The sequence below is a fragment of the Populus alba genome, chromosome 10, assembly GCF_005239225.2.
Source record: "Populus alba chromosome 10, ASM523922v2, whole genome shotgun sequence".
In the NCBI taxonomy this organism is placed as follows: Eukaryota; Viridiplantae; Streptophyta; class Magnoliopsida; order Malpighiales; family Salicaceae; genus Populus; species Populus alba.
The window spans coordinates 846,192-860,476 of NC_133293.1; the positions used below are offsets into that span (position 1 = coordinate 846,192).

The 14,285-nt window shown below is 36.2% G+C and overlaps 2 protein-coding genes across 2 annotated transcripts; both read right to left on the minus strand.

Moving 5' to 3' along the window:
* Positions 1-384: 384 nt before the first annotated feature.
* On the minus strand, positions 385-5,081 carry LOC118035305 (TMV resistance protein N-like). The gene is made up of 5 exons (XM_035040834.2): positions 4,821-5,081; positions 3,898-4,390; positions 2,656-3,754; positions 2,311-2,556; positions 385-2,203 (listed from the first exon to the last, which is right to left on the minus strand). The coding sequence occupies exons 2-5, from the start codon at positions 3,906-3,908 to the stop codon at positions 419-421; spliced, it is 3,141 nt and encodes a 1,046-aa protein (XP_034896725.1). The 5' UTR covers positions 3,909-4,390; positions 4,821-5,081; the 3' UTR covers positions 385-418.
* LOC118035314 (TMV resistance protein N-like) lies at positions 3,945-4,385 on the minus strand. The gene has a single exon (XM_035040841.1). The coding sequence runs from the start codon at positions 4,383-4,385 to the stop codon at positions 3,945-3,947; it is 441 nt and encodes a 146-aa protein (XP_034896732.1).
* Positions 5,082-14,285: the final 9,204 nt, after the last annotated feature.

Sequence of the window (14,285 nt, forward strand, 5' to 3'; positions counted from 1 at the left end):
AAATCAATATTAAAATTTTCCAAATCAACTAAAGTGATTTTATAAATTTATGTTAGTCATTGTTGGCTTTTTCTTTTTTACACAAGAATATCAAAACATACAAGTTTTCAATTCATGTTTTAAGAAATTTAAAAATATTTATCATAAAAAAATAAAATCAAACCGTCTCTAAATATTTCTAATTTTAGCTCTTTCTGCTATTCTTTTGCCTTAAAAGACACGAGTTGCTACCAATAAAAATAATGGTTTAATTAAGTGCGATTCGATGGATTGTTTGATATCAGCTTAAGTGATTCAACTAATGCATTTTGGGGGATTTTTATGGCTAATAATTAATTGATGTTTTTAAAATTAAATAAGAAAAAAAAATCATTAAAGATAATATTTAATTTCATAAATTAAATAGAATTAAATAAAACTAAAGGGAATATTTATTCTTACCAAAATTTATTACTTCGCGAGGTTTTTTTTGCATCAAATAAGCTTTCCACTGCGCAGTTGTAGACGCTCTTATAAGACCATAATTGGGATGATAAGGAAGCAGACGATATGGCCGTGATGCAGGCATCACTCTATCTCTTCCCACTTCTAACTCTTTGATCACATGAACTTCACATTCTGTCACGTTAATGTCTTTTCTCCCCGAATTCAAGTGCAGTTCCAACTCCTCATCTCTTGACTCTATGTTGTTAATCTCCCGATCCCACTCTGACCCTTCAAATGAATCTGTCTCTTCTACTATCACATGGATCCCACACTGTACCACTTTGCTTCCATCAATGGACTGGCTCCCCAGATACAGTTCCAATTCCTCATCTCCACAGTATTCTTCCATTGCCATATCACTTATACTTATGTATCTTACCCATTTACGAGGGTTACTGCATACTACTGTTAGTTTATCTTCAAACAATTGAACACCGTTGTTTTTATTTTTTATAATAACCTTGTAATCGATGGCGTCATTCCCACTACTACCAACCTCAAATGGAGAAACAACCCAGACAACCAAGCCTTGGAAAACTGGCGGTATATGAAATGATAATGAACATCCTTCTCCACGGTAGCTCAACCAATTTGGCATGTTACCAGGAAAGTAGCCGATAAAATACCCATAATCACCGTTGCACAATGCCTGTATATATATATATATATTGATTTCAAGAAATGCTGAAATTTTAGAAACTAAATGATTAATGTGTATATTTGTGTGCTGGAGAGACAGAGATAGCACCTCAGCAAGACTCTTCAGGAAATTATTTGATGAATCACTGGGGAAATCAACGTCAATAGACCAGTAATTATTACTTGGACCTTCCATGCCCTGAATCTCTTCTAACATATAACATTTATTGAGATGCATAGATGGTGAGTTTTTTGACTGGATTGGAATTCTTACACTTTTCATTGAACTGCAACGAAAGGCATTCAAACAGAGTAAATTTGAGGGAAGATCTGAGATTGATACAAGCTTGATGCATTCCTGAACTCTCAAAATCGAAAGCTTGGGAAGGAAGCCGATCCCAGAAGGCAGGCTAGAGAAATTGTTTTGTGATAGATCCAATTCTTCTAGAGAGGACAAACCTCTGAAATCAACACAGTTAATTGTGCGATCAAACAAACCACTATTAGAAAACTTAAGACATTTCATTGATCTCCATTCAAAAGATGTTGGCAGCAAACGTTTCCAATTTAAAACAGTACTTGCTATGATCAAAGATGAAACTAGTAGAGGCCAGGATGCAGACAACGGTGAAAGCCATGATGAAATTTGGGAAACCCAGGATGTAGGTGATGGTGAGTCCCGACAAAAACTATATCCACACAATGATAACTTTCTGACATACTTTAAATGTACAAATGAAGGTAGAAGTTCATTTTTAATTCCATCTGCTAGCAGCTCAGTTAAGGATTCCATATCACCCATGCATTCTGGCAGCTTCTCAAGTTGTGAACATCCAGAAATATTCAAACGTTTAAGAGACTTTACATCACCAATGCTTTCGGGAAGAATCTTTAGGCTCCGACATCTCTTTAGATTCAAGAAAATGAGGCTCTTCAAATTTCCAACAGATTGATGCACCTCAACTAAACTCGAGCAACCTTCCAACCTTAGTTTCTGTAGACTTGAACTGTGTAAGTTTGGTGTTTTAACAAGAAGCTGAGAATGACTGAGATTAAGGATTTTCAGCTTGTTGAGAATCTGTCAAAATAGAGAGAAAAACAATGAAAAGTAATCATATAAAGTCATAACATGTAAATATAAATTATATACTGGAGAAATTTGGTGGATTGTAGTTTGTTTCGCACCTTTTCCCCTTTCCATAATTCTCTGAGGTTACTGTATTGCATATCAAATGGCAAATATTGCAAAGGATATTCATACCAACAAATCCACATCAACACTTTAGAAAGCAGTTTGAAGGATCCAGTGAGATGTACCCCATTGATCTGTAGTAAATTTAAGCATCTCATTTTTGCAAATGATCCTGTGTTTAATGATTTAGCTTCTGATGCTCTCACATCCAGTGCAAGACCCTCTACAACTTCCGTACCCTAGAAAAAAAAACAATACAACTTTCATATCATTATTTTTAATAAGCTTGACAAGAAAATATGCATGACTATGCTTTCGTGTATGCATTGAGCTCTTACCTTTTGCTGGTCAAGTACATTCCATGCATCCTCTTGATTCCAAATTCTGTTCCTTTCTCCAGGTTGTTTAGGTGACTTTTCACGAATGATCTCCCTTCCCATGTCTCGTAATAGATCATGCATGGTTATCTTTCCAATGGCAGTAACTTTAATCAGAGACCTTTCACGGAGAGTTCCCAAATCAACTTCTGGATCGTAACCACAACGGGCTTCTAGCACTTTTTCAACGTATTCTTTCTTTCTACGAATAAAGAAGCATGCAATATCAAGGAAGGCATTTTGCAGTTCATCATCGTCCAGTCCATCAAAACTTATTCTAAGCTTTCCTTGAATATCGCGGTTTGGAATTCTTCTCAACTTGTGAATTACAGATTTCCATCTGTCTTTGTTTTTCCCGGACAGACAAGCTCCTATAACCTCAAGAGCTAAAGGAAGTCCTCCACAGTAATCAACTGCATCCTTCGAAAGCTCAATATAGTCTTCTGCTGGCTTGGTGTCCTTAAAGGCATGCCAGCTGAAAAGCTGAAGGGACTCGTCTGGTTTCAATTCTTCGATCCGATATGTTTGATCTGCTTCAAGTAGAAAACTTGAATCTCTTGTTGTAATGATTACTCTACTTCCGGAACCAAACCAACTTCGCTCTCCCATCAAAGCATTTAGCTGGTCAAGGTGAGACACATCATCAGCAACAACAAGAACTCTTTTGCGACAAAGCCGTTCTTTGATCAGAACCATTCCTCTATCAACATTGCTGATGTAAGCAGCATCTTGTTTTAAAATATCATGAAGAAGTTGCTTTTGTAAAAGAGCGAGACCATTAAATTGTCTTGATGTTTCATTGATATTCGAAAGAAAACAGCTTCCCTCGAATCCATAGCAGAGTTGATTAAATAAAACTTTTGCTATAGTTGTCTTTCCTATTCCTGGCATCCCATGTATGCCCACAATGCGTACATCATCTGTTGCAGTGCTTAGGAAGTCAAAAATATTGCGAGCAAGCGGATCGATACGTACTAGGAGCTTAGGAATATTTAAGTGCTTGGGATCTAATTTATTCAACACATCCTTGATAATCTCTTGGATAAATTTTGCTTCATGCCTGTTCATAGACAAAGGCAAGTCATTTGATAGCAAGTTAATCAAATATGCTCAAAACAATATTTTATTGTTTAACTTTGAAAAATCAAATGTATAATGGCTCCATAAATGGCAGCAAGTGAATCTTAGAGAGAAAAGGCATACCCATTTTCCATATCATTAAGATTCCATCCAGATAGATTTCCCGCATCCTAGAGACCTTTTCTCCACTCCTTCACCTTTTCTTTATAACGTTCTTCATGTTTATCAAATGCTTCTGAAAAACTGTCAGTCTGCTTTCTCACATCTGAAGGATCAATGTCATAGAATATAGGAAGAGCAATCTGACCGGTTTTCCTATTTTTGCACTCAAGAATCTCTACAAGCTCATTAAGACACCATCTAGAAGAAGCATATCCCTTTGAAAAGACAACTATAGATATCTTTGATTCTTGAATTGCCTTGAGGAGATGATCGGAGATTTCTTCTCCTCTAGGAAGTTCATTATCATCTCGAAAAGTGTGGATTCCTGCTTGGACTAAGGCTGTATATAGATGATCTGTAAATTTCTTGCGAGTATCTTCTCCTCTAAAACTCAAAAAGACATCATAGGCCCCTTCTGTTCTAGATTTAGAAGACTCTGGCTCTGTCATGGCAGCTGCAGAAATTAAGGCACAATTAATTAGCAATGGAGCAATTGCAGAAGGTATCTACTCTCTTGCAAATACTAGCAAGGGGTGCATGTGAAGTGATCATCAAAGATAATACAATAGCTTAAGCTAAATAACGAGAGAGCATAAAAAAATAGCAACTGACAAATAGTTTCATCTATAATTAAGTTTAAGTGATACCGACAATTGAAAGTTATTAATCTTTGGCTAACTAGCAACACATCACAGGCAGAAAGTCTACGAACATGAAAAAGATAATGGAAAGGAACTAACTGTGATGGGATGATTCGACAATAATCTCGTACTAGAAGACATAAACTGATCAATGATCTATCTGAACATAAAGCTTTCAAATTATTGCTATCAGTAAATTCATGAAATCAAAACAAGAAAAAAGCAAAGAAGAGTAAGTTATACCTATATAGAAGGAAAAGGGTTGGTTGGATTCCACCACCTATGAAATTGCAGTTCTCGGAGAGAAAGGTTAGCTGAAGAATCAACCAAGGGATATGCTTTCGAGCAAATTCTTAGCAAGTCTTCCAGTCAACTAATTAAGGAATATTACCCTCAGAACATGGAAATGAAACTAACTGTAAGAAAAAACTCTGTAGCCATTTTGTTTTGGAGACAGTGAAGGAGAGAGAAAGTGGTTTGAAAGTTCTTGAATGAAGATGAAATGAAATGAAATTAGAAAGATTGACGGTACAAGAAATATAAAGAAAAATCCCACAATGGGAGTGAGAATATAAAATTACTCTGCAGTGATGGGCCCATCTGCTAAAGCAGTTGATCCACTCCTAGAAAGCAACTGGCTGGCCAACACCTGCTTCCCCATCAAAATACGTTGACTCAAATGAAGACTTATATATATATATATATATATCAAATTTTAAATCTTGTCATTATCAATTTTAACAACTTGCTGCATTGAAGAAAAAAAAGAGTGAAGACTTGGGAGTGCACATTTATTATGGAATGGGTTAATATAGAAAATATTATATTATTAATGTATTGATTTATCGTGTGTAGTATGCTATACCATAACATATATACTGCTGTAATTATATAAATAAAAGAGGTGGCTATCTCATTAGATTAAGCCTTTCAATTAGCACAAATATTATTTTAACTTGTATCAAAACCAATTTATCTTAACAGATTTATTCTTCAAATGGCAGCCCCTTTATTGTTTCTATTCAACAAAATCGTGTCCTCCAGTTGTTGTCTATTGCGACTCCTTCATCAGCTAATTATTCTTCAAATGGCAGCCCCTCTAATTAGCTAATTACTTGCTTCATTGTGCTACTGTTAATTAGCCTCACGATCTGCAACGTTGATTCTGCTTCTTCCGTTGATTTCTGATTGATAATGCTTCTCTGCTTCAGCCATCAGCGTGTTATTACTGATTTTTTATTACTGTTTCTGCTCCGTAGTCAACGTTTTCTGCTGTTTTCTTTGCTACTCTTTCGGCTTCCCTGCAACTATCTGCTGTCAGCTTCTATTTTCTACTCATCTGCTACAATATGGATCCTTCGGTTTTTGCTGCAGCTGGCACCACTGGCAGTCCTTCTTCTCCCAACACCAATGTCAGCGCTTTTTATCCCAACATCAATGCAGTCATGCTTCCCTCTACTGCGACAGCAACTGTTATTTCCCTCTCAAATACACAGCAGGTCATCAACCCCAAACTCACCGATTCCAATTATCTATTTTGATGTATGCAGATGAAGCCATATCTGATTGGCCAAGGGGTGTTCTCATTTGTTGATGGCCCGCATTCCTACCCTTTTCCACTTGATCTGTCCACTCACTCTACTACTGCCTCTGCTAACATTAATTATCGTCCTTCTCAAGCGTTTCTCACATGGAAACAACAAGATGAACTCATACTCAATGCTTTGCTCTCATCCCTCTCCATTGATGTTCTTCACGTTGTGGTGGATTGCCCAACTTCGGCAAGTGTTTGGAGCACCTTAAAATGTGCCCTTGCCTCTCCATCCAACTCTAGGATTATGCAATTACATGATTCTCTCCAGGATCTTCGTCAAGGTGATGATATTGTCACTCTATACCTGCAGAAAGCTAAGGGCTTATTTGACGAGCTAGCTACAACAGATAGACCTATCTCCCTCACTAACTTCAATCTCTATGTTTTTCAGGGTCTTCGCGATGAATTTCATGATTTGGTTACTAGTCTGTCAACCAATGTTGAGCCTCTTGGGTATTCTAAGCTCCATAGTCACTTGTCTACACATGAATTTTAACAGAGAAGCTCTCTTCAATCCATTCCAGCTACTGCACCGTTACTGCCCACACCCTCACACCCTCCTTCTGCATATGCTGCACAATTGCCTTCACTGGATGTAATGGCAATGGCTCCTCTTCTCATCGAGGCAAAGGAAAAAGAGGAGGCTGGAGAGGTAACTCTCGCATCAATTATAACTAGTACCTTGGCCAGCCTTACCATGGAAATAGAGGGAGCTCCTCCTGGCAGAACACCAGGAGCTATGATAGCAGCAAAAACAAAAAGGGCAACACCAGTGGCCTTGGCAGATTAGATGCCAACTTTGCAGGAACATCAGACACTCTGCACAACAATGCTCTCAACTTGTGCATCATGAGAATCAAGCCTCGGCCAACCTCTCCTTTAGTGATGCTTCAGTGGCAAGTTCTATCACTTGGTTCCTCGATACATGTGTGAATCAACATGTTACTCCAGACATTGCCGATATGACACATAAAGACCCTTGTCTTGGTAACGATCAATTGTATGTTGGTGATGGTAAGAGACTTATTATATCTAATACAGCTCATAAAATTTTGCATACTCCGAAACAAACCTTTACTTTGTCTAATATTCTACATGTTCCAAAAATTAAGATAAGACTCTTATTTGTTCAACAATTTTGTCGTGAAAATTGTATCTTTTTTTAGTTTCACTCTTCTTTTTTCTATTTCAAGGATCTCATAACCAAGGCAATTCTTCTTTCCGGTCAAGGTAAAGATGGCCTTTATATCCTTACCGAGTCCTCTACCACGTGTCTTCCCAAGGCTTTTCTGTCCACCTCTACCAATGTTTGGCATCGTCGCCTCGGTCATCCTAGCTCTCGTGTTTTGAATCTCTTAGCGTCAAATAAAAAGGTTATTTGTACTTCTCTTCCTTTAAATTTTCAATGTCAAGCTTGTCCATTAGAAAAATCATCTTGTCTGTCTTTAAGCCTTATAGGTCATCAGACATCTACTCTTCTTGAACTTGTTTTTAGTGATGTGTGGGGCTCTACTCTTATGTTATCTTCAGATGGTTTTTGCTATTTTGTTATTTTTGTGGATGTGCATACGAAATTTATATGGTTTTATCCTCTTGTCCTCAAATCTGATGTCTTTAATGTGTTTCTTCAATTCCAAGTCTTTGTCGAATGATAATTTTCTCAAAAAATTAAATATGTTCAAACTAACAGGGGTGGTGAATATCGTAAATTAAATTCATTATTCAAAACCATTGGTGTTCATCATCGCCTTATATGCTCACATATGCATGAACATAATGGTATTGTTAAGTGTCGTCATCGTCACAATGTTGAAACTGGTCTTACCCTTCTTAATTAGTGTAAGACACCTTTAAAATTTTGGACTTAGGCTTTTGAAACCTCTATTTACCTCATTAATTGTATGCCCACACCGATTTTGCGCAACAAATCTCCTTTTGAATGTCTGTGTCGTCAACCACCTAATTATGATTTTTTATGTACTTTTGAATGTCTCTGTTTTCCCTTCCTTCAACCTTATAATGCTCATAAATTAGACTATCGCTATACTTCATGTGTGTTCTTAGGCTATAGTTCATCTCATCTAGGGTATCGTTGTCTTGACTTATCATCTAAGCGTTTTTATATCTCATGTCATGTTCGATTTAATGAACACGTGTTTTCGTTTCTCGAGTTTGCCCATCTCCCTTCACCTACCAGCCATACCCATCTGCTTACCACTGTCACATACCTTCCCTCGCTCCCCATCTTTCTGTCTACTACACCATCAGCCCCACCACCCACTTCCTCTAACCCTGTTGTCCCCTTATCACCATCTACCTCCATATTTGTTGATCATTTTGCAGGTACAGGGTAACACTAGCATTGTCTATGTTCACGTCTCCCAGTTGTTGTCTCTCCAGCACGATCATCCAACTCTTCCTCTCCATCCAAATAATTTGTTGTGTCTTCACCAAGTTTGGACCTCTGTGTTAATCTATCAAGTTATACTCTTCCACGGCAATTGTCCCCTGTTCAAAGCCTTGCTCCTGGTGCTGCGTCCTAGACAGTGACAACACCCCATGGTCCAAACCTGGGGACAGCGACAACACCCCATGGTGCTGCGTCCTAGACATAACAGGATTGCCAACATCACTTCAGTTGTCGCTTCTTCCTCACTACCTCCATCTTCACCAGTAATGTCTCCCTCTACTCTTAAACCTCTTACTTTTAAGGAGGCTAACCGTTTTATGTGCTTGCATACTGCCATGAAGTATGAAATTGCATCTTCACATGCCAATGGTACTTGGTCCTTGGTACCTTTTGATCCCTTCATGAATGTAGTTAGATGCCGATGGGTGTATAAAATAAAGCGCCAAGTTGATAGTGCTATTAACCGCTATAAGGCTCGCTTGGTTGTGCGTGGGTTCACTCAACAAAAAGGCATTGATTACTTAGAAACCTTTAGTCCTGTTGTTAAACCAACTGATGTTCGGTTAGTTCTCACTATTATCGTTCCAAAGGATGGCAGATTCAACAACTTGATATTCACAATGACTTCCTCAATGGTTCACTTTGAGAGGTTGTTACATGGCACGACCCACAGGTTTTGTAGACTCTGCTCTGCCAAATCATGTTTGTCTTCTTCACAGGTCTCTGTATGGTCTAAAACAAGCCCCTTGGGCTTGGTACACCCGTCTGAGTACTTCCTTCAGACTATTCGTTTCCGAGCTTCCAAGGTTGATACCTCTCTTTTTATTTTGGCGAGGAATCATGATATTTGCTACTTGCTTGTCTATGCCGATGACATCCTACTTATTGGTAACAACTCTACCTTAATTCATCGCCTTATTACCATACTGGGTTCAGAATTTAAGCTCCGCGACTTGGGTAATGCTCATGATTTTTTAGGAGTTGAGGTCATTGTTACCAGTGGGGGACTCATGTTGAATCAACATAAGTATGTTCTTTATATTCTCTATCGTGCTCGAATGTCATCATGTAAACCTGTCGATACACCAACCTTTATTTCCAAGCTTGATCTGTCGTTTACTATTTTATTCTCGGATCCCACTCGCTTTCAACAAATTGTTGGTGCTCTTCAGTATCTCATGTTTACTAGATCACACATCTTCCATGTTGTCAACAAGGTCTGTCAGTTTATGCATGCTCCTACTGAGAGTCATCGGGCTTCCGTTAAATGTATGTTACACTACTTGAAAGTACGTCATCTTATAGAATCCACCTTAATTACTTGTGGCTCCTCTTTATCACTTAATGGGTTCACTGATGCTGATTGGGCGGGGAGTGTTGATGATCAAAAATCTACTGGTGGATATAATGTTTGCCAAAGTTTTTTTCTGGCTCCTCCCTCAGAGAAGAGTGTCCTTCCTCTAGCAGCAACACCCCGCCCTACAATCCTTCTCTCTCCCTAACTAGCAGCGACAACTAGTTTCTATCTTTGCCAGCTTTGAAACAGCACCTGAAATCTCCATGAGCCACCCCAACAACCAGTGGTACCAGCTGTTTCCACCACTCAACAGTAGCAACACAACCATAGTGAGCCACCCCAACAACACTGATAGTACTAGCTATTTTCGCCACTCAATAGTAGCAGCATAAACTTCTCCTTCCACCAGCAATAATGCCTTGTAGCCAGCCTTGCATCTCCTATTGTTTAGTAATAATTTTCCATTTCTAGTGCCAGCAATAAGATTAGACCCAGACCAGGTAATGTTTTTCTTCTTTCTTTGAGTTTTCGTTCTTTGTTTGTTTCTGTTATTTTTCTTGCATGCAAAACATGATTAATTCATGTTTTGCAACAAGCAAATTGTTAATGGGTTCAGCCTAGTAACTTGGCAGATGGCTTTAGGCTGGACCTTCAGCCCTACCCCTAAAAAGGGGTTTTGTTGGGCCTTTGATAAGCCCAACCAGCCCAGTCCTTAGATTAAGGGTGTGTTTGGTAGACACACCCTTATATCTTTTTAGTTTTAAACTTGTTTTTATCTTAAAATTCAGCAAAACAAGACATTAAAAAAAAACTTCAGAAAATTCCAAAAATAATCCATGGATCATTTTGAATCTATTTGTGGGTCTCTCACATATTTTCTTAATTTTATAATTCATATTAGGACTATGAATTTATACTTTAAGATACTGACCTGATATTAAAATGCCTATTTTTCATTCAAATTTCAAGAAATTCCAAAAAAAAAATACAAATAATATTTTATTTTAATTTGCATACGGCTAAGTCTCTTAAAAAATATATAAAAATATGTATTTGCATGTATTTTGGGATTTAATAACAATTTATTAAAGCCATGAGAATTTGGCCTATATTTTAAACATATCAAAAAAATATAAGTTTAAGACAGTAACAATCCAAGACAGTAACAGTCCAATGTCTAGACAATAACGGTTCAATATAATAACAATTCAAGATAGTAAAAGTTTGAGACAATAATGGTTCAATACAATAACAGTAAAAGTTCAAGACAATAACGATTTAATACAATAACAGTTCAAAGCAGTAACAGTTGGATAGTAACAGTTCAAGGTCTAAACAATAATACTTCAAGATTTAAACAGTAACAATTCAATTATAAAGAAAGGAATGATAACTATGGTTGGATAAAGAATGACAATACTAACGGGTGTAATGAGAAAAACATAAAATATAAAGAAAATAATTATTGAAAGAAAGACCTATTAGCTGTTAATATGATTATTATAAAACATATAATTGAATGAGGAAAATTTAAAAGATAAGCTTATGATTTCAAGAGGGACCACAGGCATAGTTTAGCAGCAGCAGCAAGGGAGCACGAGTAGAGCTTCTACTGCAGGGATGTGATCCTCACTTGAGCTTTTTAGTTAAATTCAAGAATTTAATATGTTAATAATATGAGAAGTGAACTTACAAACATTGGATATTATGTGAAAGGATGGAAGTTGGTGTAATGATGTTATTATTTCGGATAATATCATGAATGTATGTGTGTTTAAGGTGAACTACCTTTGTGTGTATTGCCAAGTGATGGGAGTACCATTGACAAAGAAAATATGAGAAGTGTATTGCCAAATGATGGGAGTACCACTAACAAAGAAAATATAAGAAGTGTGATATGTGTTTCAACTAGCATATATTTAGTGTATGTTAGGATTCCAAGTAAGAGAATCACCGTGTTTTTGACTAGCATACATTTAGTGTATGTTAGGATCTCAGGTAGGGGATCACCCTGTTTTGACTAGTATATATTTAGTGTATGTTAGGATCCCGGTGTAAGGGGATCACCATAATTTTTTACTAGCATACATTTAGTATATTTTAGGATCCCGGGTAAGGGGATCTCCATATGTTAATGCTAATAGGATGATGATGATACTGATGAAAAGGGTATTAGTAATGTGGGGTGAGATAGTTACGGTTGATTTTATGGAATCTTGAATGGAAGTTAGAAATGAGAGATAAAACAATTTTCAATAGATGAATGAGAAGGAGTTCTAACAAAAATGAATATGGAAAAGGAATAGAATAAGAATAACAAAAAGGAATAGGAAAAAGGAATATAATAAGAATACATATCTATTTTTAAAAATAATTATTGAAAATTTATGCTACTGTACTTATTGTGATATTCATATTTTAATAATATGTATTTTGTTTTAGGACCATCGCATACATGATAGGAGTAGATGTTAACTTTTATTCACATTTTTGTTATGTAGTCTAGGTTGGATAACCTTACATTTTGTAAACATGGAAACATTTGTATAACTTAATTTATATAATTAATGTTTAAACTTGATTTGATGAACTTAACTCTATAATTCATATAATCATGTTCCATGTATGCGTATTTATATCCTTTATCCATCCATAATGATATTTGTTATATAATGTACATCATAAATATTGTGGTTAATATGCATGCATGATGATATTTGTGGGATTGAGACCCAGGATGATTGGGTTATGATTGGGTTAGGAGATGCAGGTTATTAGAAGTGTAAACAAGTTAAATACCGATAACTTGAGACCTTCTGGTATAAGGGATACTTCATTGAAATTTCAATTGACTTTAATATGAACACCATGTGTGTGTGTGTGTGTGTATAAATTTAATTACTCTATTTTCGATTGACATGAGATTTTATTTTTTATCCCGAATATGAGGATGCTACAATTACAAAAGATAAAAACACTTAATAAGATTGCCTTCCTCTCAAATCTTCTTCTTATTCTTTAGTTTTGTTTATTGTTTTGCCTTCCATAAACTCCTACCACGTTAATTGTTTTTCAACAATTGATATTAAAGTTTGTTTTTTATTGTTTGACATAGCCAATTCAAACTTCCCTCTTCAATATTCTCATTTGACAAAGAACAATTGTGAAATTTGGTGTTTCCATACGAAAGCTTAGTTAAGTTCTCGAGATGTGTTGGAAACGATTGAAAAAGACTTTGAAGAGCCTATAAAAGGAGTAACATTGACTTTAGCCCAAAGTGATGTTATACAAAAAGCACGAAGAAAGGATTAATAAGTACTCACACTTATTTAACAATTTCTGAATGATGCTACTTCTAAGATAGTGGCAATATAACTATCGTAAAACAAGCATGATAAATTTTGCAACAATCAAACTAAGGAGCTAATAATGCTAGAAAGGTACTCCTATAAAATTTACGAGGTGATTTTGAAAGTTATATATACTTAAATGAGAGAGTATTTCAGATTACTTTGTAGGAGTATTGGCTATATACAATCAAATGAAGAGATATGTGGAGAAGATGTAGGAAATACGTGTATTAGAAAAGATTTTATGCTCACTGCAAAAATAATTCCCTAATGTGGTGGTCGCGATAAAAAAATCATAAAATATGGACTTTTTAACTTTTCAAGAACTTATAGGAAAACTACAAGCTCTTAAAGAAAGAGTCAATGACATTCAAGAAGACATGAATGCACAAGCACTCTTTTCAAAACACTATTAAAAAAAGAAGCAAGATGGTTCTGGATATACCTAAAGAGGTTGAGGGCATGGTCAAGGTAGAGGAAGAGAAGACAGAAACAGATGAAGTCAACTATTTATTGGTGATTTCTATTATATTTTTAATGGAAAAAGCAATATATTGAGTTTTTAACAATTTTTGAAGAAAGGCTATAAGACTAAGATGAAAGATTGTACTTTCATATTACTTGATACCCATGGAGCTATGATCGCAAAAGTAATCATGACAAATAATTTAGTCGAAGAAAACGAACCGAGTTGCTTTTTGATCCATAGGTTTGATCGATAATAATGGGGCGTTTAACGTTGTCCATGATAATATCCTGGAAAAGAATGTTTGAAGCCTGGCTGGGTTGTGATCCTCCCCATGTTTTGATTCTAACTCCATTGTCAGCATTCCTTAGTGTGCAGTTTGTCACAACGACTCCTCTCACGTCCTTTTCATCAGGGTACTTGCCAAGGCTACCAACACTGTTATATATATATATATATGTATGTATGTATGTATGTATGTTATAAACAAGGAAAGGTTCTTAAGAGCATATGTAGCAAAATTGCTTCCTCCAAGTATATTCATAAAATAAATAAAGAGCGATCGTGTTTCCTGAAACTTTCAACAGAGAC

What these genes read in the sequence shown, in the direction of transcription:
- LOC118035305 (XM_035040834.2), bottom strand. An exon ending in ATGTACTTGACCAGCAAAAG is followed by an intron (nt 2,557 to 2,655) that starts GTAAGAGCTCAA and finishes TTTTTTTTCTAG; the next exon opens with GGTACGGAAGTTGTAGAGGG. An exon ending in AATTATGGAAAGGGGAAAAG is followed by an intron (nt 2,204 to 2,310) that starts GTGCGAAACAAA and finishes CTATTTTGACAG; the next exon opens with ATTCTCAACAAGCTGAAAAT.
- LOC118035314 (XM_035040841.1), bottom strand. Translation starts at nt 4,385, where the DNA reads ATGACAGAGCCAGAGTCTTCTAAATCTAGAACAGAAGGGGCCTATGAT.